This window comes from Eurosta solidaginis, chromosome 1 (genome assembly GCF_040869045.1).
Source record: "Eurosta solidaginis isolate ZX-2024a chromosome 1, ASM4086904v1, whole genome shotgun sequence".
Classification (NCBI taxonomy): Eukaryota; Metazoa; Arthropoda; class Insecta; order Diptera; family Tephritidae; genus Eurosta; species Eurosta solidaginis.
The window spans coordinates 363,478,529-363,502,350 of record NC_090319.1 but is presented as its reverse complement, the minus strand read 5'-3'; the positions used below and the strand labels follow the sequence as shown (position 1 = coordinate 363,502,350).

The 23,822-nt window shown below is 36.3% G+C and overlaps 1 protein-coding gene across 2 annotated transcripts in view; it reads right to left on the bottom strand.

Moving 5' to 3' along the window:
* Positions 1–14,388: 14,388 nt before the first annotated feature.
* The window catches only part of LOC137238167 (general transcriptional corepressor trfA-like), a 39,537-nt gene continuing 30,103 nt past the window's right edge, over positions 14,389–23,822 (bottom strand). The window contains exons 1-2 of one of the 2 annotated variants that reach the window (XM_067762845.1): positions 19,518–19,637; positions 14,389–19,427 (exon numbers count right to left, since the gene is read on the bottom strand). In XM_067762845.1, coding sequence (XP_067618946.1) covers positions 17,365–19,344 — 1,980 coding nt within the window. In that variant the 5' untranslated portion in view covers positions 19,345–19,427; positions 19,518–19,637 and the 3' untranslated portion in view covers positions 14,389–17,364. Of the gene's footprint in view, positions 19,428–19,517; positions 19,638–23,822 lie in introns of those variants that run through there. The other variant, XM_067762844.1, reaches the window with a different exon arrangement.

The following is a 23,822-nucleotide window of genomic DNA, read 5'->3' as shown; positions in this document are numbered from 1 at the left end:
ATCACGATCTATGGTATTCAAACTTTCGGGCGGAGAGTGGGGGTGAGAAGTTGGCGGTTCAAAGAGAAGAAACGACGTTCTGCACAATAAGCGGAGACGCCCCCACACGTATTGTAGGAAGCTGTCACATTTTGCCGGACATTTCAATCGTGAGCGCAGAACTCGTAAACTGCGTCAACTGGCAGCCGATGGTAACATTGGCATCCGAACACCTGCCTATACTTATTTCGCTCGAGCATACCGCCGAATTCATCGTCACAGAAAAACGCACTTTCATGAAAGTGGGACGAATACAAATCCTTTACAGACAACCGCTTTGCTGCCCTCCCTATCCCGACTGATGACCAACAAAGGGGAGCGTGCTTTCCGCAAGGTCATTGAATCCGCCTCGGCTCGTTTCATTCCCGCCGGTAGAATTCCCAAAATTCGGCCCACTTCCCGGCGGAGGCCGCAAATTTAGCGAGAGAACGTGACCTTATAAGACAGGTCGATCCCGGCGACCCCTAAATAAGGGATATAAACCAACGCATCAGATTGCTTGTGGATGAACACAAGCGGGCGAAATGACAGGAGCACCTAAGCGGTTGTAGCCTCTCTGGCGGTGTAGGTAATTTTTGGTCCACCGTAAAGTCCCTATCGAATCCGTCTAGGCACAATGACAAAGTTTCCATCGCCTTTGGCGATAGTGCTGTCGGATGCAAAAAAAATGCGCGAGCGCTTTCTGCCGACAATATATAATGCATTCTACGATCGACAAAGATAGACGGAAGGCCAACAGACATAAATTCAGCGCGTCACCAATTACCATCACCGCCAAAGAGGTTGAGGATGCCATCGGTCATGCTAAACCATCCAAAGCAGTGGGTCCAGACGGCGTAGCCATGCCGCTGCTTAAAAGCCTAGGGAGAGGGTTTCAAATATTTAGCACATGTCTTCAACCCATCTCTTTCCACCTTTGTCATTCCCGAAAAATGGAAAATGGCCAAGGTGGTCCCGCTACTAAAGCCTGGGAAACGAGCTAACATTGGAGTCATATCGCCCGATATCTCTCCTATCGCCAGTAGCCAAGACGCTTGAAGCCATTTTTCTCCCCTACTTCAAAGCAAATTTGCAGCTAGCCTGTCATCAGCATGGCTTCAGAAAACTCCATAGCACCACCAGCGCGCTAAATGCCATTAGCACCCATATAAATTGCGGTTTAAATCAAAACCCCCACCATAGAACAGTACTCGTGGCGCTAGACCTACCAAAAGCTTTTGATACGGTCAGCCATGGCACGTTACTGCAAGACCTGGAAGGGTCTACCTTTCCCCCATGTGTTAAAAGGTGGGCCGCAAACTATCTGGGTGGTCGGCAGGCACCGGTGCAATTTAGAAACGAAACCTCAAAACCAAGAAGAATTAAACAAGGGGTGCCACAGGGTGGTGTCCTGTCCCCACTTTTGTTTAATTTCTAAATATCTAAGCTACCTTCGCCACCAGGAGTTTCTATCGTTTCCTACGCCGATGACTGCACAATAATGGCCACAGGCCCAGGCCCACAGATCGATGAGCTTTGCAACAGAATAAACGGCTACCTCCCTGATCTCTCCAGTTTTTTCGCATCGCGAAACCTGGCATTATCACCAACTAAATCCTTCGCGACCTTATTTACAACATGGATGACCCAGATGTCGACAATTTTGAACATCCACGTCGATGGCACTACGCTACCGACTGTCCTACACCCCAAAATCTTGGGTGTGACGTTCGATCAGGATCTACATTTTGGTGAGTATGCAGCCGCAATTGTAGCGAAAATCCAGAGCCGTAATAATATCCTCAAATCCCTTGCTGACAGTACTTGGGGAAAAGACAAAGAAACGCTCATTACCACATACAAAGCAATTGGCCAGCCATTGCATGCTACGCGTCCCCTATATGGTCGCCAAGCCTAAAAACTACCCACTGGAAGAAGCTACAGGCCTGCCAAAATACTGCTCTCAGAAACGCCACGGGCTGTCTCCTTATGTCCCCAGAACACCATCTACATAATGAGGCGAGAATACTCCCCATCAGGGAGAGAAATGAGATGCTAACCAAACAGTTCCTGTTGAATTACCAGAAACCTTGGCATCCCAACAGACATCTGATTGTTGAGCCAACATCGCCTAGGGGCTTAAGGAGTCATCTCCGTGAACATTTTGAGGAAATACGGCACCTGAGAACTCAACCGTATGAAGCAAAAAAACACAAGCAGGTCCTTGGTGAACTCCACAAACAGGCGTCGGACTTTTATACCAGGAATTGCCCGGTGAATCCAGTACTCAAAGAACAGTACCCAAAACTTGCGGAAGAGGAACGCATACTCCCCAGGGAAACGCGAGTCACTCGAGCGCAACTTCGTTCCGGATACTGCAACAGGTTAAACTCTTACCTATCCAAAATCAACCCCGACATACAAAATGTATGCCCCGCTTGCAATGTGTCCCCACATGACATCAACCATCTCTTTTAATTGTAATGTGGAACCAACGCCTCTAACACCCCTTTCATTATGGTCCCCCCTATTGAAACAGCAAGTTTTCTTGGACTCCCGTTAGAGGATATTGATGACAATTTGTGATATGTCGCAGCTATTAGGTGGGGCGAAGCACTGCTACAACAACAACAACAACCAAGTAAAATCTTCTAGGCCACAGCCCAGAACAGCTTTGATAATGACATTGACAAAAGCTGAGTTACATTTAGCCGATGTCGCAGTCGTATATATTCTGTACTGGCATACGGTGCACGACATGTTACGAGGAGGAAGAATCGACTTTAACCGCACTAAACCTCCTACCGTCAGAGTACCATTTACCCCCCGGTACTACCGTCAAGTATTCCGTCGGAAAATAGGTTGAGCTCTAAGCTCTACGTCTATCGGGGTCACGTTGCTGTACTTTGATAGTCCCGCGGCATAGTTAAAGCTGGGACTGGCACACCATGATTACTACCTCAATGTGCTTGACACTTACGAATTCTACGAATATTTGCAAACGTACCTTAAACAATGTGTATAAAGTGATTGTGGCATGTTTGTTACATGGGAGGTGGGTGCGTTAGACTACTTGCATTGTAGGGTTCTTTTTGTTTTTTTTTTTTTGTATTTTACACGAGATGTAAGGAACCAGGTGTGCTGTTACCGGAGTCAGCTTCTTTGAAAATATTGGATTGAATGGTCGGTCTAGTACCTTTACCTAGTACCGACTCGGATTTGTATCCGGCAAAGGACCATCAACATCGATTACACTCCCCAAAACCTTCAGGGAATGCCTTTATCGTTTATTGGTGTTATAAACGACAGTACTTGGTGAAGACATCTTGAAGCAGAGGTACAACAACGAAATATCTTTTCATCCAAAAAGCTAACCAACTCTGCGCTGCTCACCTTATGGTGACTGTGGTAGACATTCCAATGCCCTTCTGCCTTCCCAATCCACCGCCTTTTCTGTCAGTCCTTGCCTCAACAAACACATAAACCAGTCGGCCATCGGTACCTTTTTCTGAAAGGGTCCGGACTCATGCCCAGATACATTGTACTTAAAATTTTTTCGGAATCATCAAAAAAGGTTTCATACGAGGCTTGTAACGTGTTTTCGATAAAGTTGCTGAAGAGTGATAATATGGGGAGAAACAAAGTGTGGTACAGGGAGATAGGGCTATTACAGGGATGGGCAATATAAGAATAAAGAAGAGAGGATAAAGAGGTAGAGAACGTTATAAGAGAAGTAAATTATAATGGAGAATAATAAGAGGGGAAAAGTGGGAAAAAATATTTTCATGACTTTGCGTAAGTTTTGTGAAAGTATGTGTCATTACAACTTCTTTAAAAATGTCTGCTTAGCCGGAGCAACGCGGGATACTGTGCTTCTTCTTATTTCCTTCCTTAACTCCTACTGGAGCATAGGGCCTCGATAACCGATTTGAATCTTATTCTATTTGGTGCTATCCTCGTGACATCATTCCACGTGTAACCTGCATCGTCCAATTATTTGTCGACAGTTCTACGTCAGGTCTTCCCTGGCGCCCGGGTCTTCTGCTTTCTTGCGGGTTCCACCGCAATGCTTGCCTTGCTATATTGTCTGGAGGCCTCCGAATCGAGTGTTCAATCCACGACCACTTGCGTTTTGCAATTTCTGTGGCTGCTTTTGTTTGGCTTGTCCTTCGCCATAATTCGTCATTTGTTATTGTTTCGGGCCATCGAATTTTCAGGATTCCGGCGTAGGCATTTATTCTTAAAAACTTGTAGGCGCTTCTCAATTAAGCTTGAACTTTGCCACGTCTCACAAGCATAAAAGAGCACTGATTTAACATTTGAATTAAAAACAAGGGCACATAATCATAGTCAGAATCAAATAGGTTTTAAATTTAGTTTCAGCTTTTTTGACAGATAGCTCATAGAAAATTATGTCAAAAAGCTGCAACTAAATTTAAAACCTATTTTATTTTGACTATGATTATTCGCCATTGTGTCTAACTTCGGGTGTAACCGAACATTATATACTCAGCGTGCGCTTCAATTGTACATTTCATTTCAGATAAATTACTTTTCTACATAACACGTGGCAACGCCCGTTTAAAAGAAAAATGTCTCCCCATTTCCTCTTACAGTAGAACTTGATAGGTGAAATATCATTGATTCAAAACTATTTTTTGCTAAGTTATAGCTTATTATTCTAGTCTACGACCCTTTTAAACTTGTTTCCTATCTAATTTGGCGTGGTCTTTAACCAATACCGTCCATTTTTACTAGAAATATTTCCTGCTATAAGGAAAATGTGTACACAATTTCATTACGATGTGTTAATTTTTCTTCGAGTTATGGTCCCGAAACATAGAAAATTGCTAGTCATAAAAGAGGCAGTTCCACACCCATTTTCAAAAATTTTTGTGTTTTCCAATTTATTGTTATAATTCAATTTACAAAGTAAAATTCTATTCATACAAAGCTCTTTTTCGCTAAGATAGAGCTTATTATTTTCGTCTACGACCCTTTTAAAAATCTTTTATATAAAAGTGGGCGTGGTCTTTAACCGATGTCGTCCATCTTTTCTAGCAATATTTCCTGCTATAACAAAAATTTGTGTACCCAATTTTACTACGATCCGTTAATTTTTCTTCGAGTTATGGCTCCCGAAACATAGAAAATTGCTTATTCATAAAAGGGGCGGTGCCACGCCCATTTTTTTTAAATTTGAAGTTTTTCCTATTTATTGTTATAAATGCACTTGTGAAATGAAATACCATAGATATAAAGCTCTTTTTGCAAAGATATAGCTTATTTTATTCATCCATGACTCTTAAAAATCTTTTATATAAAAGTGGGCGTGGTCCTTAACCGATTTTGTAACTTTTTCTTCAAGGCATTCCTTATAGTAAAGGAAACTTCTCTGCCGAATTTTGTTAAACTAGGTTTAAGCATTTTTGATTTATAATTAATATTTGTAAAATTGATTTTATCACAAGTGGGTGGTGCCACGCCCATTTTAAAATTCTTTTTCAAAATTTCATCAAGAGTCTCAATATCAGTTCACATGTCAAATTTCAATATTCTAGGTGTATTACTTACTAAAAAATCAGGTTTTTTGTGTTTTCCAAAATGTTATACATATAAAAAGTGGGCGTGGTTATCATCCGATTTCGCTCATTTTCAATACAAATCTATTCTGGGTCCAGAAAAGCTCGTGTACCAAATTTGGTGAAGATATCTCAATATTTACTCAAGTTATCGTGCTTACGGACGGACGGACATGGCTCAATCAATTTTTTTTTTTCGATACTGATGATTTTGATATATGGAAGTCTATATCTATCTCGATTCCTTTATACCTGTACAACCAACCGATATCTAATCAAACTTAATATACTCTGTGTGCAAAAAACGCTGAGTATAATTACTAGTCTACCTCAGAATTGGTGATACAAGTTCTCCCCCTATTCGAAGTGTGGGACTGTAAAGTGGCATTTCGATGCCACTTAATTTTGGGCATACAGCCCCTCGCGCGCCCACACACGCAAAATAAATAAACACCGCACTTGCTTTAATTTTAGTTACTTTTTTATTAAAGTTCTCTTATGTTTGTTTGTTAAGTTGCTTTAAGTTTTATTTGCACAATAAATGTTTAGTTTTAATAAACCTAGTCCTTAGTTATTTTATTCTTAGTTTTATTAACTACGCCGTTCTTTCTCGCGTGTATTGCGGCAGCCGGTTCACTTCAAACTCTGCCCAAAAACTCAAAACTGCTGACGCTTCAAAGCAGCCCTGCCGCTATGCCAAAAGTGCATAGCGGTAAAATCGCATGATGCAGTGGCGTGATAGAGTCGAGTAACGGAAGATTCAGCCAATCAGAATTCTCTCCGTCATTCGACTCTCTCACCCAGTAACACCAAGTGCATACATGCATGGTTGCATGTGGGGGTGATGCCAGCTATTTTAGTTTTTAGTTTTATTTTAGATTTTAGTTGGCTGGCACTACATGACGCTACATCATCCCCCTTTGGAAAAGAAGAATTTGGCAAGGTGATCAGTCTTGCCACATTCTTCTTTAGGCTTTACTAGGGTTAAGATATAAATTTATAAGAAAATGAAATATGTAAAAAATAATGTTTTTAGTTTGAAATGAACCGTTACTATTTATATGCTTATTATTAAATTGAGTAAATATATATTTATTAAGTATTTCACTTTAACATATGAATTTTGTACATTAGGCCGTATTAAGAATTAACATTAATAGTTTGTTTAGTTTGGCTTTCATTGGCGTGTTCTTAAAGTAGGTTTATATTTAAAGATTATTTTCGGCTATCAATTTAATTAATTTTTTGTATACGATTTTTGTGTACAATTTTTTCAATTTTATTAATTTCATCAAAAATTTTTACATTTGGTCCATCGATATTCTTTATTATGTAGGGACCTTGATATATATTTCTATGTTTATTTCTCGGTTCTGTTTCCACTAAAACCCTATCATTAATTTTAATTTCTAAAGGCTTAGCCGTTTTATCGTATAATTCTTTATTTCTAATTTTATGTTTACTAATCAAATTTCTTGCCATTTTATGAGATTTTTGCATTCTATATTTTAGTTCTTTTGTATAATTTTCTACATTATAGATCGGATCGATTTGTTCCTTTTGTAATTCATGTGGCATTGTAGATTTTCTGCCAAATATTAATTCGAAAGGAGTAAATTTATTATCAAAAACCGAACTACTTGTAGTATTATGTAAAAATGTAAAATACTTCAAATACGTATCCCAATCTGAATACGTTTCATCTAGATATGCACGTAAATATTCGTTAAAGACTCTATGATTTCTTTCAACAGTACCAACAGTTTCGTGGTGATAAGCTGTTGAGAAATCATGATTAATTTTTAAAAGTTTTGTTAATTCCGAGAATAATTCATTTTTGTATTCCGTCCCTAAATCGGATCTAATGGCTCTCATTGTACCATATGTTAGTATAAAGGTTTCAAAAATAGCACATGCGATAGTTTTTGCTGATTTATCTGGTACAGCTACTGTTACCAGGTATTTAGAAAAGTCACAAATCATAGTAACAGCGAACTTGTTACCATAGTTTGATTCTGGAAGTGGACCTATTGTATCGATAATCACTATGTCAAATGGTTTACAGGGTGTTGGAGTAAGGACAAGATTTTCTTTTGTTTTTGGTCTCACTTTATTTAAAAGACATTTATTGCAATTTTTCACAAATTTCGCTATATCACGTGTCATGTTTTTCCAGTAATATTTAGTTCTTAATTTGGCATATAACCTTTTTGTTCCGCAATGGCCTCCTAACAGTGGATCTTCGTGATAAATTGTCATAAGTTTTTGTTTCTGTTCATTGTCTGTTACGGTCTCTACAGGGTCCGTCAATATTATTTGTAATGATTTTAAAATTTCATTTCCGCGGATTTTAAAATTCGTAATTGAAAAATTATTGAAAAAGATATCATTTTTTGGCCATTCTAATTGTTTAATATTGTGATTGTCGGCTGCTGTTTCCAGCCTCGAAAGTAACTCATCTAAATTCGTTATTTCGTTAGCAGTCACGATATTAAGTAAATTATATTTTTTATGTTTTAAATGCGCATAAATTTGTAAATTGGAGATCTCCTTATGTTTATTATATTGTATTGTTGATTTTACTCGCGGTATCTTTTTTGAAAAATCGTGTGAAAATTTATCATAAACTTGTACTTTATTATCGTTAGAGGTCGTATCATTTAAACTTATTTTTTCATTTTGTAATTCTTGTTGTTTAGTTTGTGATCGCGTTTTAACGGCTAAAACGTGTTTTGTCGAATCTTTAATCTCGTCTATACTTATACGCGAAAGAGCATCAGCCACAACATTCGATTTTCCTTTAATATATTCAATTGTAAAATTGTATTCTGATAAATCTAATCTGATTCTAGAGAGTTTCGAGGAGGGATCTTTCATATTGAATAGATAAACTAATGGTCTATGGTCTGATTTTACCGTGAAATGCGTACCGTAGACATACGGCCGAAAATGTTTTATAGCAAAATGTATTGCTAAAAGTTCTAATTCTATGATTGCCTTTTTCTGTTCGGCTTTATTGAAAGATTTTGATGCAAAGCAAATCGGTAAGTCATTATCTCCATGCTTTTGGCTTAATATAGCGCCACAACCACTCTTAGATGCATCTACAGTGATAATAAATTCTTTTGAAAAATCAGGGTATTGTAATAATTGAGGAGACATTAATGATAACTTTAATTTTTCGAAAGCATTTTCGCAAGCATCATCCCAAACAAATTCAACTTTTTTCCGATTTAGACGATTTAAAGGGGCTGCCAGTGACGCAAAGTTAGGTATAAAACGCCTATAATAATTTGCAAATGCAACGAATCGCCTAACAGCGTCTTTGTCTTTTGGCTTATTGTACTTTTTAATTGCGTCTATTTTTGAGTCATCTGGCAGCAGGCCTTTGGAGGTGCATTTATGGCCTAAAAAAGTTACTTCAGAACGAAGGAAATTGCATTTGTTGGGATTTAACTTTAAATTGAATTTTCTACAAGTTTCGAAAACTTTTTCTAAATTTTTGAGGTGATGTGTCTCGCTACATCCGATGACGATAACATCGTCAATGTACATAAAAGCTTGATTTGGCGAAATGCCTGAAAATGCTAATGACATCATACGTGAAAAAGAGTTTGGTGCTATATTTAAACCGAAAGGTAAAACTTTCCAACGAAAAGCTCCTCGATCTGTACTGAAAGATGTAACGTCTCTAGAATTAACATGAAGTGGTATTTGGTGAAAACCAGAAAAAAGATCTAAAGTCGAAAAATATTTGGCTCTGCCAAGATTGTCGAGTATGTCGTCTACGCGTGCCAACGGAAATTTATCTGCGATAAGCTTTTTGTTGACTGCTCTGAAATCAACGCACATACGGTAAGACTTTTGGCCTGTAGGATCCTTTTTCGGCACCAAAATTAAAGGGCTGTTATAATTAGAAAAGCTGGGTTCTATTAAATCATTTCGCATTAAATTTTCGACTTGTTTATTAATTTCTTCACGTTGTGTATATGGTAAACGATAATTTTTTATATAGACTGGATTTTTATCAGTTAAACGTAGCTTTTGTTCGTAAAAGTTATTTAAAGTCATACGATCAGTTTTTAAAGCGAATACATCGGCATATTTTAAGCATAAATCTAGTAATTGTGTTTGAGCATAACCCGGCATTTGATTTTTCAAAATTTTCGTTAATTCCTCTAAGCGTTTTTGATCTTTTGAAGTTTCATTGATTTTGTAGACATTGTAGTTGGTGATATCTTCCGTTACGATATTGCAATTGTTGACATGTTTTACTTCGTCAGTAATATTTAAAATTTTTATAACTGGATTATTTGTGTCAACAATGCACTTTGCCGTAAAAACACCATTACAGATTTCTTGCGAGTCTACAAAAACAGGATTATCGCATTTTGGTAATTTAAATAACCGATAAACTTCACATCTCGGAGGAATAACTAAAGAATCGTTACTTGTGCCGTGTAAAATTGGTATATTTGCGTTATCTAATCCGGTATTAATGGTTATGCTATCGCTTGCGTAATTAATAATGCATTTATTAAATTTTAAAAAGTCTTTGCCGAGTATTCCGTCTGAAGGTATATTGAAATCGTCGTTAACTACATGTAAAGTATGCGGTATTAAGAATTTATATGCAATTAAGTTGGTTTTTAAGGTTCCTAAAGTTGAAATTGTTTCAGGCGTTACGCCTGTTATGTTTGTTATTTCGTTAGTATTAAAGTTACAATTTTGAGATAAACTTGAAATTTTGATTAAAGAAATATCTGCTTGAGAATCTACTAGAAAAGTACATGGTTTGTAGGAATCGCTACATTGAAGTTCAATAAAATCTGAATAATTAAGGTTCAAGCAGTAGATGGATTTTAATATTTTTGAAGAAGATTCGTTTAATTGTCTAAATCGTGGTTCCGATCCCCCAGTGTTCGCTCCTGAGGGTCGTTCACGTTTAAAGCGCGTACATTGGCATTACTTCGCGAATTTGAACGTCTATTATCATTAGCATTATTGTTACTACTACTAGGCTGATTGTTTCTATTAGTGCTATATCTGTCATTATTACCTCTATTAGAATTAGTGTACCCGTAATTATTATTGTTGTAATTATTTCTATTGTTATTGTTGAATCTTGCATTTGGATTGTTGTACCTATTATTGAAATTATTACCTCTATAATTTCCTCGAAAACTATTTTGCCAATTACCACGAGTACGGAATGCTAGTACTTGTCTTTCTTTTACCTCATTATTACGTTCGACTATCATTTTTGCAACTACGTCTTTTGAATCACTGAAGGTAGTTGAAGCCAGGATGGATTTGACCAATTCTGAACGAGTGTTCAACCTGCACACATTCACTGTTTGCTCTACGGCCATTTCATGTGCCTTGGCTTGTGTCATACCTTCAATAATCAAAGAACGTTCCAATGCGTCGGATAGTTCTTCAACGCGCTTAGCAAAGTCTGAGTAATTATTATTGATGACATGTAAAGACGCGATTTTACCAGAAACAACTTTCGAGTTGTCGGGTTTTATTCTATTTCTCAAGGCAGTCTTTATGTCATCGACTGAATTTATTACGGTTGGTAATGCTTCGCGTGCTTTTCCCTCAAGTTTGGATTTCAAAAATGCAATAAAAGTACTATTTAAATTTTCATCTGAGAAGACTTCAATTAATTTTATTTTGTCGATAAAAGATTCTAATGCCAGTGGATCGCCGCTGTAGTTGTCCCTAATAATTGAGGCGCAACTGGTAATGAACACCTTTTTCTGTTCTGAGGTTGCCATGATTGAAATATTGTTATTCGATTGTAAATCTGAAGAATTATTTGTTGAAGGCAAATTAGAAGAATTTGAAGTAGAGTGAGAATTGGAAAAGTCAGTTCCTGACTGAAAATTGGAAGTGCTAGTTAGTAGGTTGTCTGAATTATTAGACGAATTTGCTGAAGGCTGAGTGTTTATAATATTAGTTACTGACTGAAAATTTGAAGTATTATTTTCTGCGATATCTGAGTCATTAAATCCTAAAAAATCTTCTTGACGAGCTAGTGAACACCTTCCTTTAGGGCTTGATTTATCGCTGGAATTGCCCTCAGAATCGGACATGTGTTTGAAACAGGGTAATTTTATTGAAAATTATTTTAAGAGAAAAAATTTTGTAAATCAGGTAAATATTTTGTAAATATTATTTGAAAATCCGGTTAATATTTGTCGCGTTTGGTATGAATTTTATAAAATGGTAAGTCTGGTTAAGAAAATTATATAATTTGTTTTTTTTTTTTTTTTTTTTTTTTTAAACAAAGGAACATCCGGTCTGCGGATTTTCTCTAAATTATAGGCTAGAGAAATGCCTACCCCCCTTCCGTGCCGAACTTAGTCGGACTTACCGACTGTCCCCCACTAGGTTAGCCCCGCTAGCTAACCAATGGACAGGTTGTCCTAAAAAGGACACTTGGTCTGTGGTTTCTCGCCCCCCAGAATGGGCTTTGCAAAAGGAAATAGGCAAGCGTGTTCCGGTTTTATTTATTTTGTAAAAACCGAAACAGGCTGGTATATTTTTTTTCGGACTATTGGAAAAAAATATAAAAAAACCGCACTTGTTTCCACAAGCCTAACCAAAATTTTATTTTTTTTCGAATATACGGCGATGTTTACGTCCACATCGCTTTATATTGAAAGTATGAAAAACGTAGTTTGTATCACGGACGCACTGCTTTCTATCAATCTTCTATTATATTGCGGACGCACCGCTATTAATAAAATCTCCAAACTGTTTCACGAGAACATGTATATATATAATTTCTACAGCAAACGAAACGCTTTGTTTAAAATTGTAGTTAATGAAAATTTTTTTTATTTTTTTTCATATTAAATTCATGTGTTATATAAAGGCAAAAATTTCATTTTATGGCATATCATTATATATGTATTAGTGTATGTAATGTATTAAGACTTTTTTTTTTGTATTGAGGGGATATGTTTCTACGTATTTAAACTGTGAAATGTTACTTGTAAATGTTTACAAAAAATACTATTAATGGTTTGAAAGCATTTGAGAAATATTTGGAAAAAGTTATATTTATTTAATTTTTGAAAACCGCAATCGGTTGATTTTCAGCATTTCTAGGCTACATAAAAATAGTACATAAACCTTTGTATGGCGCTTACGATTAAAACAAGTATTTGAAAATAAAATACATACTTTGCTCCTTCCCTTGATATTTCGTGGTTCATCTGCAGGTTGACATCTTCACCGGTACCTTTTAATTGTATGGCTAATGGGTGTTCCACGCCTTTCGAAGTGTGATGATAATCTGCCTTTATGTAATTTTCATTTGTTTCCAGGCAAGTGATGAATTTTGGATGATTTTTTTTTTTGTTGAAAAATTTTAGAATCCATGTATGTGTTTCGTAGATTTCTTTTAAATGTAAATGTTTATTGTTGCCATTAATTCAGTTTCTTCGCTTTGAAATCTGTTTTGTTTTTTTTTTTTTTGTGTGATTGTGTAATTTTGAAATTTTTTTTTTTTTTTTTTTTGCTTTAATTTTTCAGTTTTTGATTTTTTTGTATTATTTCCAGTTTTTTCAATTTCTAGATTTTGTACTTTTTTGTAGATTTTATATATAGTATATATACATATATGTTTTTTTTTTGGGATTATTTTTGTAGTTTTAGTTCAGTTCACCCATATCTTTGTATATTTTGTTGATTTAAGCATATTTTGTGTAATTGTGTAGTTTACAAATTTTTTTTTTTTGTAGGTTTTGTATTTTTTGAAGATTTTCCTTTTTAACACTTGAGTTCGTTTAAACTGTATTATGTATGTACAATGTCGCGCCGTAATTTCGGAGCTCTAAAACGACACCGCAATTTCCAATTTTTTTCCTTTGCGAAATTTTTCCATCGACGCCGCAACTTAGGAATTGAAACGTCATTTTTCCCATATTAACGTAGCAAACTCTCACCACCTTCACTTTTATTCGGTGAGAAACCATCACTGTGATAATGTTGATATTTAAAAAAATGTTCAACATATTTTTATGGCAAAAATTATTTTTGGAAATCTTTTGTTTCTGCGATTCGCAATCAATTTACGTTTTTCCACGCCTACTTTTTGGTATTAAACGGTATCAACTCCCCATGGGACTGTACTACGTTAGGCACAATAATTTTCACTGCTACTGTCTTCTGATATCCCGTTTCGTGGATTTTCGGCACCGTCATTCGGTTATTAACGCGAAGCGTAGAAAATTAGTATATATTAAAATATGCTGCACTTTGAAATAAAAAGTTTTGGCGATTTTCTTACACAACCGTTTTTATTTTTTCCGAGTTAAAACATGGAAAAGAATCGCATTATTCTAACAAAAAAAATTCTTTCGTTGCGAACGCATGTCACGGTCGCCATGTAAAGTGGCATTTCGATGCCACTTAATTTTGGGCATACAGCCCCTCGCGCGCCCACACACGCAAAATAAATAAACACCGCACTTGCTTTAATTTTAGTTACTTTTTTATTAAAGTTCTCTTATGTTTGTTTGTTAAGTTGCTTTAAGTTTTATTTGCACAATAAATGTTTAGTTTTAATAAACCTAGTCCTTAGTTATTTTATTCTTAGTTTTATTAACTACGCCGTTCTTTCTCGCGTGTATTGCGGCAGCCGGTTCACTTCAAACTCTGCCCAAAAACTCAAAACTGCTGACGCTTCAAAGCAGCCCTGCCGCTATGCCAAAAGTGCATAGCGGTAAAATCGCATGATGCAGTGGCGTGATAGAGTCGAGTAACGGAAGATTCAGCCAATCAGAATTCTCTCCGTCATTCGACTCTCTCACCCAGTAACACCAAGTGCATACATGCATGGTTGCATGTGGGGGTGATGCCAGCTATTTTAGTTTTTAGTTTTATTTTAGATTTTAGTTGGCTGGCACTACATGACGCTACAGGACCAACTCGTTAATGAAATTTCAAACCAATATTGTATAAAACCTTTATTTTATGATTTTATGTTTAATGGATAGCGATAAAATTCTGAATAAAATTATGATTTATGTTATATGTGTGTGTGTATAATTATTGTAATACATAAATTGAAGCACAACTACATACAAATTATGATGCTGAATTTTTTTTTTTTTTATAATTGAACGGCAAACATATGGAAATAAAATATATTTAATTGAAATAAGAATACGAATTAAAAAATATAATAATACAGAAATAAATTCTAAGATAATACAAACATTTGCAGTTTGTAAGGAATATGCTAATTAAAATACGTGCGTACATATGATGCTATGTATTATTTTCTTTATAATTGTTTTTTAATCTTTTAATAACTTCAAATCCATTGGAATACAATTTTTACTTTGTACTAAAAACTAAATTACAACTAATATCGACAGAAGTCGAATATAGAGGGAAATCAAAATTTTGATATGCTTTGTTTTTTGTTTTAACATTTTTCGACAAATATGCGTTCTTTTATGTTTTTTTCATTTTGGGTACACTGCAGAAACACAGACGTCAAAAAACATAAAAAAATTATATTTGGGTATTCCGTATAACATTGAAATAAGAGAGGTGTCACGAGTATATGGTCTAATATTAAAACGTTTTCGAAAGAAGAAAAACATTTATTAGTTGACCAAATTTACAATTTTGTTGTTGTTGCAGATTAAGACAATGCAAACACTTTTGATTGTCTTGTAAAGAACAACGAAAAAACAAATGTGACCCGGTCTATGAAAAGGTGGCTTATGACTCAAAAAAGAAATTTTTTTTAGTCATAAGCCACCTTTTCATAGACCGGGTCACAAATATTTACTAAAAGTAGCAAAATTTATTTGATTACAATCGACTTTAAAATAATCGTACTATATTTTATATTGTATGCATGTCCCTAGGTAATAAGACAAGTATATCGACGGCTACGTGGAATATCCAACTAAGAAGAATTTTCTTGAAAACGTCTATCTCAGATCACATGCATAAATCGCGAGTACTCCATGCATGCATGTATAGAGTACTCGGTATGGACCAAGCGAGTGCTCCAAAATTAACCACAATTCATACAAAAAACATGGTCCAATTAACATTGCGATGTCCTAGGACTGGACCATATACTCCAGCTCCGCATTACATCAGAGTAATTCATGGAGTACCCACAGTCCAATAAACATCGTGTAATGATTACAATCGCTAAAAACGAGCAATGATCGGCTTACAATATGTTCGTGTAGTAACATGAGTTGAGTGGAGTATAATGGTGCGTACTCCAGTGGACCACATGACCCAACGATTTTTGCAGGGATATAGATTCTCCAAACCCAATTGTCAACCTCACCTATGCGCGGCGTATCCTGTTTCACTAACAGACGAGGCTCTGGCGACCCCACGCTCCTCATGGAACTTGGGTGTGGGGAGGGAGGGATGGCCTGAAGGTTTAATGTGGCCATATAAATCGTTCCCGAGATGGTCGGGCTAGCATCTTAATGGTGCTGCGTTACCGGATCGTACCGGATCTGTATCCGGCAAAGAACCATCACATCGATAACACTCCCCAAAGCCTTCGGGGAGTAACCTTAGCGCTACAACAACAACATCAACACATGATCAAACGATTTTTGCAGGGGAGTTTATTTCAAGTACGACCTATCTCAGAGTTTTTGATGTATAAACATCTTGGCTCATGATATATTGTAAGTGTAAGAAAAAGTGCAATTGTAACATGGGATCAATGTATATAGTTCAGTTGATATGAGCACAATCAGATATGAAATCAGTTAATCGAAGAAAAACCGACAATTCTATACGAAAGTATAACACGTCTAAAATCTGGATACAACAGGTTAAACTCTTACCTATCAAGAATCAACCCCGACATACAAAATGTATGCCCCGCTTTCAATGTGTCCCCACATGACACCAACCATCTCTTTAATTGTCATGTGGAACCAACGTCTCTTAACACCCCTCTCATTATGGTCCACCCCTGTTGAAACTGCAAGTTTCCTTGGACTCCCGTTAGAGGACATTGATGACAATTTGTGATTGGTCGCACCTATTGGATGGGGCGAAGCACTGCTACAACAACACGTCTAAAATAAACGAGTATCAAAAGATGTGTTGAAATGGAATCGAAACTGAAAGCGAGGTCGAAGTCAGACCATTTATTTAAAAATCTCCATAAACCAAACGTGCTCTTAAGTATGTTCAATTCATTTCCAAAAGATTGTATGTAGTAAAAATATTTCTTTTTTAGATACATCAATCTTTAAATGTACTTTTTATTCACGTCTTTTTTTTTATAAAAGCCCATCTCAGCTCAAAATGTATTGAGTTAAAGCTGAGATAGGGAATTTTCAACCGCAATCGGAAATATGAAGATTTTCACTAAAATAAGGAGACAGAGCGGTTAAAAAAAGAAATGGCTGAAGTCGAGCATTCTGCAAATATATTCTAATATAGCGTGATTTACAAAAGTTCGCTGAGATAGAAGATTTTCAAAGCGACAGCCGAGATCGACTGATATTCCACTCAGCAGACGATATACTTTCTTTCAGGCCAGAGTCGAATTGCTGGTCAATTTCGACTCTTGTAAAAGAGCTCTAAAGCATATTACTTAGAACATGAAATTAATATTTAGAACTAACATACAAAGTTATATACTTTAAATGACATCTGACATACACATTTCTTAACACAAATATGGTATACAAAACATATATGTATGTATTATAAAAAAACAATACGCTTGATGTGCAATCATTTACATGACATTACATCTCTTATTCTTTGCCGACTTAAAAGACGTATCTGCAATACCCGCAGCAACTTCATGTACATTTCTGAGCTCAGAACCAATCTGTTTCTGTGCGTCCTTTATTATTTCATCGGTATGCTGCTCAAGGCCGCCGGAATTTTCATCGACTTTCATAGGCGAGGATTCCAACTGTTTGGGCGTGGTGGTATCATCATCCAACTTCTTACCCACCATCACATCTTCAGTTGCAGTCTTCTCCATACCACTTTCAGCATTTTCGATAATTTCCTCTTCAATTGATATGCCAGAAACATTTTGCACCTCAGCCTCATCATCATCATCAGCTGTTAGTTTAGAGCTCAACTTTACTGGCGTACTACTTTGTATTGAAGTTTTTGAAAAACGTGAACGCAATAATGTTAACGGTGATGCGACTACGTTAAAGAACATTTGCATATCGAGACGTGCACGTTTGGGTGGAGAATAATCAGCATCATTATGTAATTCCATAGTCGATTGCTGTTGTGTTGGCGGTGGTGTACGATCACGCTTACGTCCGCGTCCAAAGAATGAAAATGATGAATTATTTGGGACTTCTGAACCCACTGTAACATTCATGCTGGTATTTGTAGTCGAGCTAACATCTAATTCAGTATTGATGCGTCGATAAGATTCACGATACTGTACGTTAACCTGAAATTTCGATGGCGTATATTCGTTAAGCGGACGTATACTGCGTCGTCCACCGATTTGTGTAAATGCCCGTGGTACACTATTGCGTTCTAGTGGGCTGGCACTATTTTGCATATTTAATGGAATCTCTGATGATTTAGGAGCAGCAGCAGTATTTTGATTTGTTTGTTTTGACTTTTGTTGTTGCATGGTGGTGGTTGTGGATAAAGGCTTGCCTGGTGTAGATGTGGCCGTTGGTGGCTGGAGATGAGTAACTGACGGTGGTGCAGTTATAATAGTGGCGACGACTTCACTACCAGCGGATGAATTCTTTTGCGATTTTTCCGGTGAGGATTCCACTTCAAGCACTTCCATTTCAACATCGTCTATAACAGTAGTAACACTTCGCGTGCGTTGTGAAGCTTTTGTTGGCGTGCTTGCTGTTGAAGATGACTTCTCGACACCTTTTGTGGGAGTAGCACGTGCTTTAGGTTGTGCAGCGCTTGAGCGTGTTGCTGGTAGCTCGGTTTTTTCGGTTTGCTTATTTTCACTCTCAGCTGCAGCGTGCTCATTACGACGTGATCTTGTTTCTTTTTCAACAACAATTTTCTCCGATGCATTATCTTTCTTTTTCTCTTTCTCTTTTTCGGATTCTTTTTCATGGTTTTCATTAGCTGACGCAGTCTTAGACTCTTCTGTCTTTGCATCCTCTTTTGCAATTGTTGAATTGGGAACAGCTTTTTCGTTTGATCTTGTTGTGCCTTTGCCAGATGGCTTTTGCTCCTGCGCTTTTCTTTCCTCCTTCAAAGTTGGTGTGCTGGTGCCACTTTTTTCGTTTGATTTTGTTGTAGCTTTAGCAGCTGCATTGCTAGCTGAGTTTGTCGTGTTACTCGAACGAGTATTTCCATCACCATTTTCCTGTTTTTCGCTACCATTTTGCTGTTTTTCCTTTGCGCCGCCATTAGTTGTTTGCTTGCCGTTAGCACCATTTTGCGTTTTCTTGTCATCCACTTTATCATTTTTCTTAGCCGTTTCATTATTGGTAGCATTTTGTGGACGCTTATCAGCGCTATTCTGTGGCTTCTTCACATCTTTCGGTGTGAATTCCTTGCTATCGGCATTATTAGCTGCCGTCTCCAACTTCTGACTAGCAGATAGTTTATTGTCAGTTTTAGCGCTAGCGCCATTATTTGAATTGCCATTAGTGTCTGACGACGATTTACCGCTTTGTTGATTTTGATTACTTTTGGCAGCGCCACCAGTGAGGGTTAGAGGTGTACGTCGTTGTTGTTGATTTACAGCCTTTGTCGACATCTTGTTGTTAGTTTATAAAAATATCAAAATTAATTACAATCCTTATTTTGTATTAATAATTATCCTCTAATATTGTCGTATCTCTGAAAAAAAAAAAGATTATTATTAATTAAATTGTTGTAAAGATTTAATGACGAAACAGTTTCTAATTAATAACAATTCCTTTTGTTTACATATACTTTTCCCCCTGCTTGCTTATACTTCGGTTCCTTTATGTTTTACTGAAAGAAAATGCTGCAATGAAAGTGAAGACATTTTTATGCTTCCTCCAACACTACTTCAGTTGAATTATTATAGCCGCATATTGCATTCTATTTACATTCTAAATTCTGTTGCATTCTGTTGTGTAACATAAAACAAACACAAGGAAGGCTAAGTTCGGGTGTAACCGAAATTACATACTCAGCTGAGAGCTTTGGAGAAAAAATAAGGGAAAATCACCATGAAGGAAAATTAACCTAGGGTAACCCTGGAATGTGTTTGTATGACATGGGTGACAAATGGAAGGTATTAAAGAGTCTTTTAAAAGGGAGTGGGCCATAGTTCTATAGGTGGACCCCATTTCAGCATATCGCCATAAAGGTGGACCAAGGGTGACTCTAGAATGTGTTTGTACGATATGGGATTCAAATTATAGGTATTAAAGAGGGTTTTATAAAGGAGTGGCCCTTAGTTGTAGATGTGAAGGCGTTTTCGAGGTATCGACCAAAATGTGGACCAGGGTGACCCAGAACATCATCTGTCGGGTAGTTACCACTAATTTATTTATATATGCAATACCACGAACAGTATTCCGGCCATGACTTCAAGGGCTTTAGATTTCGCCCTGCTGAACTTTTTGCGTCAAAAAACCAATCCAATCACCATGTTTCATCCCTTTTTTCGTATTTGGTATAGAATTATGGCATTTTTTTCATTTGTCGAAATTTTCGATATCGAAAAAGTGAGCATGGTCATAGTCGGATTTCGCCCATTTTTAATACCAAGATAAAGTGAGTTCAGATAAGTACGTGAACTAAGTTTAGTAAAGATATATCGATTTTTGCTCAAGTTATCGTGTTAACGGCAGAGCGGAAGGACAGACGGTCGATTTCCGATTTCGCCCATTTTCACAGAAAACAGTTAACGTCATAGAAGCTATACCCTTACCAAATTTCACAAGGATTGGTAAATTTTTGTTCGACTAATGGCATTAAAAGTAATCTAGACAAATTAAATGAAAAAGGGCGGAGGCACGCCCATTTTGAAATTTGCTTTTATTTTTATTTTTTTTTATTTTTATACCGACACCATCTGCTTATTCTAAATTTTGCTGAGAAGCTTTACATGGCAGAAATATGCTCGAAGTGCTTGCCAAACTACAAGCAAGGAGCGACCCAGTTTTATAAAAATGTTCTAAAGTACTTTGATATTTGGTTAATTAGCCCATCACACTACATCTTCATTACGGTGACCACCACTGTGATTCTGTATTTCCCAGTAGTGTAGGTAGCACTTCATGTAGCTGGGGCATTCCACAGTTGGTACGTGACAAATCGTACACATTTTTATAGTTAGACTTCTAAGTCAATTCATTCAGTCTATGTGAGGTCCTCACGTACCGGCCAGTTTAACGTAAGTGTTGGGGAATAAGTTACACACAAAATACATTAAACAGAACTGTACGTGACAGTTCTCAATTCAAGGCAAGTCTATACAACTAAAACTCTGAAACTTGCAATTCATTATGCGAAAATTGAATGGGCTTTAAAACTGCGTACATAAAATATTCGGAAAATTTGCGTTGATTTCGATGAACTGACATTGTTGTAGAAGAAGAAGCTGGTACTGAATTTGCCCTGCGCAAAGCCATGTTCATTCGAAAACTTTTCCTAACAGCAGTCTTTGGAGATCGAATTCAGTAATATAAAATATAAATATTCAAATTTGGAAAAATTTGGTACATATGTATGTACATATTTCGTTAAACGTGGGAGTATGCACCTTAGGGTGGTTATAAGGTATATGGTGAATTTTAATTTTTGTTCTATCTTTCAGGGTACCCTTCTAAAATATGCCAATAGATCAGAAAATGATTATTGCAAAGTTTCAGGCCAATCCAATGATGTTAACACGTGCCTCAAAAAATTTGTGTTTCGTCAGTAAAAGCGAAACCATTTATGCCAGGAACTTCGCTCGTATATCATTCGATAGGTAATTTTATTTGTATTAATTTTGATCTGAATAATATTTTTAGAAAACGGTATTTTTTTGCAGTATTTGGCATTTATCCGAACATCTTAATCTTAATGCGGCCACCCTGATCGGATAAATGCCAAATACTGCTAAAAATAACCGTTTTCTTTAAATATTATTTAGATCAAAATTAATACAAATAAAATTACCTATCGAATGATAAACTGGCATAAATGATTTCGCTTTTACTGACGAAACACTAAAATTGTTTCTTAAAAATCACTGTTTTTCCTAACTTTGACCTCAATGAGGCACGTGTTAACATTATCCGATTGGCCTGAAACTTTGCAATAATCATTTTCTGATATATTGTCATATTTTAGGAGGGTACCCCGAAAGATAGAACAAAAAAAAACAAAATTCACCATATACCTTGTAACCACCCTAATGCACCTATTCAACAAAAAAATTTTAACTATTTTCGCGATTATTGTGCTAGAAAGAAAAAATTCCAAATCTTATGTTCAGCAAACATTAATAAGGGACCAACCGTATCACTGGTACCTTTGTAACTCTCTAGGCTTGACGCGTAAAGAGACCCATCCAGCGACAATTATTGAAGAAGGCAGCCGTTAAATAATTTGCTACAAAACAAGTTGTGCTTAACAGCGGATACACGAACCTCTGTGCTACGGTGTGTTGCTTAGTTTTTTTAAACTATGCCCAGCCAGCATTTTTTGAAAATTTAGATCAAAAAATATTTAAATACCATACCCCAAGATGATTAAAAACGTTCAAATTTAAAAGCATTTTCTGTTCGAAAATTAATGTATGGTCGGGAGAAAAACTTTAAACGTGATTATTCTTGAATAATCATTTATGATTCCTATTGTTGTTGTTGTTGTTGTAGCGATTAGTTACTCCCCGAAGGCTTTGGGGAGTGTTATCGATGTGATGGTCCTTTGTCGGATACAGATCCGATACGCTCCGGTAACACAGCACCATTAAGATGCTGGCCCGACCATCTCGGGAACGATTTATATGGCCACATTAAACCTTCAGGCCATCCCTCCCTCCCCACCCCCAAGTTCCATGAGGAGCTTGGGGTCGCCAGAGCCTCGTCTGTTAGTGAAACGGGATTCGCCGCTCGAAGGTGAGGTTGACAATTGGGTTGGAGAAGCTATATATTGCGCTACACAACCCCTTGAATCCTATTCCGAAACGTCTTTTATTCATATTTGATATCATTGTAAAATTGAGCTTTGTTTTAGAGTAATATTTGACTGCTTTTCACAGTCATTTTTGATCATAGTCGTGAACATATTTCAATCGTTTTGGTTGAGATTTTTGAATCATTTTTGAATGCGATTATGATGCATTTATTCTTCATATCTCATTAAAAATAAGATACTACTACTACATAATACTTTTATTTCATCAGGGGAAGAAAGCATGCGAAAGTGAGCTATTTGAACCACAGGTCACTCGCAAACAAACTTGACCGGTATACACCTGCGACTACAACATTCAGCATCAGATCATCAGCTATGATCTTCAATATTGTTGTTGTTGATCTTCAATATCTTAAAATACGGTACGGTACGGGATGTTGAAGACATATCCAGGTATGTACATATGTATGTCAAGAGAGTTTCACTTACCTGGGGTTCAAATAACACACAACCTTTGTATTGTGCAATGTATTTTCTGGGAAGCCGAAGGTGAAGAAATGGTTGGGGAAATCTTCGGTCACGAGCAGCATTTGCATTATATTGTCTTGAATAATATTTTAATAATAAAATTTTTATATACATATGTACATATTTTTTCTGAACTTCATGATTGAAAAAATGTGTGTATGTGGAAAAAATAAGATTTTCAATGAAAAGTAAAATTTTAACAAGTATCAAATTCATTATTCAGTCAACAGATATAGTCCAAAAAAAAATTCAGAAAGCTGAATTAAAAATGATTATAAATTTTTGATCACCTAAGTTACACATTTGATTCAAATATGATTCCAAAATGTGATTGGAAACCTATGTATATTCAGTTTTTGATCATCAAAGGTAAGCATATTTGATTATTCTTTTTGTTGGTTTTAATGAAATATTAAAATTTAGTCATCAAAGGAATTCAAAAATGATTCCAAAAAGTGATCGAAAAATGCTTTTCAGTTTTTGATCATCAAAAGTATTCATATTTGATTATTTCTTTTGTTCAATTATATGATAACTCATTATTTAGTCAGAAAGAGTAATCAAATTGTATTGATATGTTGGGAAATTCAAAATTTAATCATC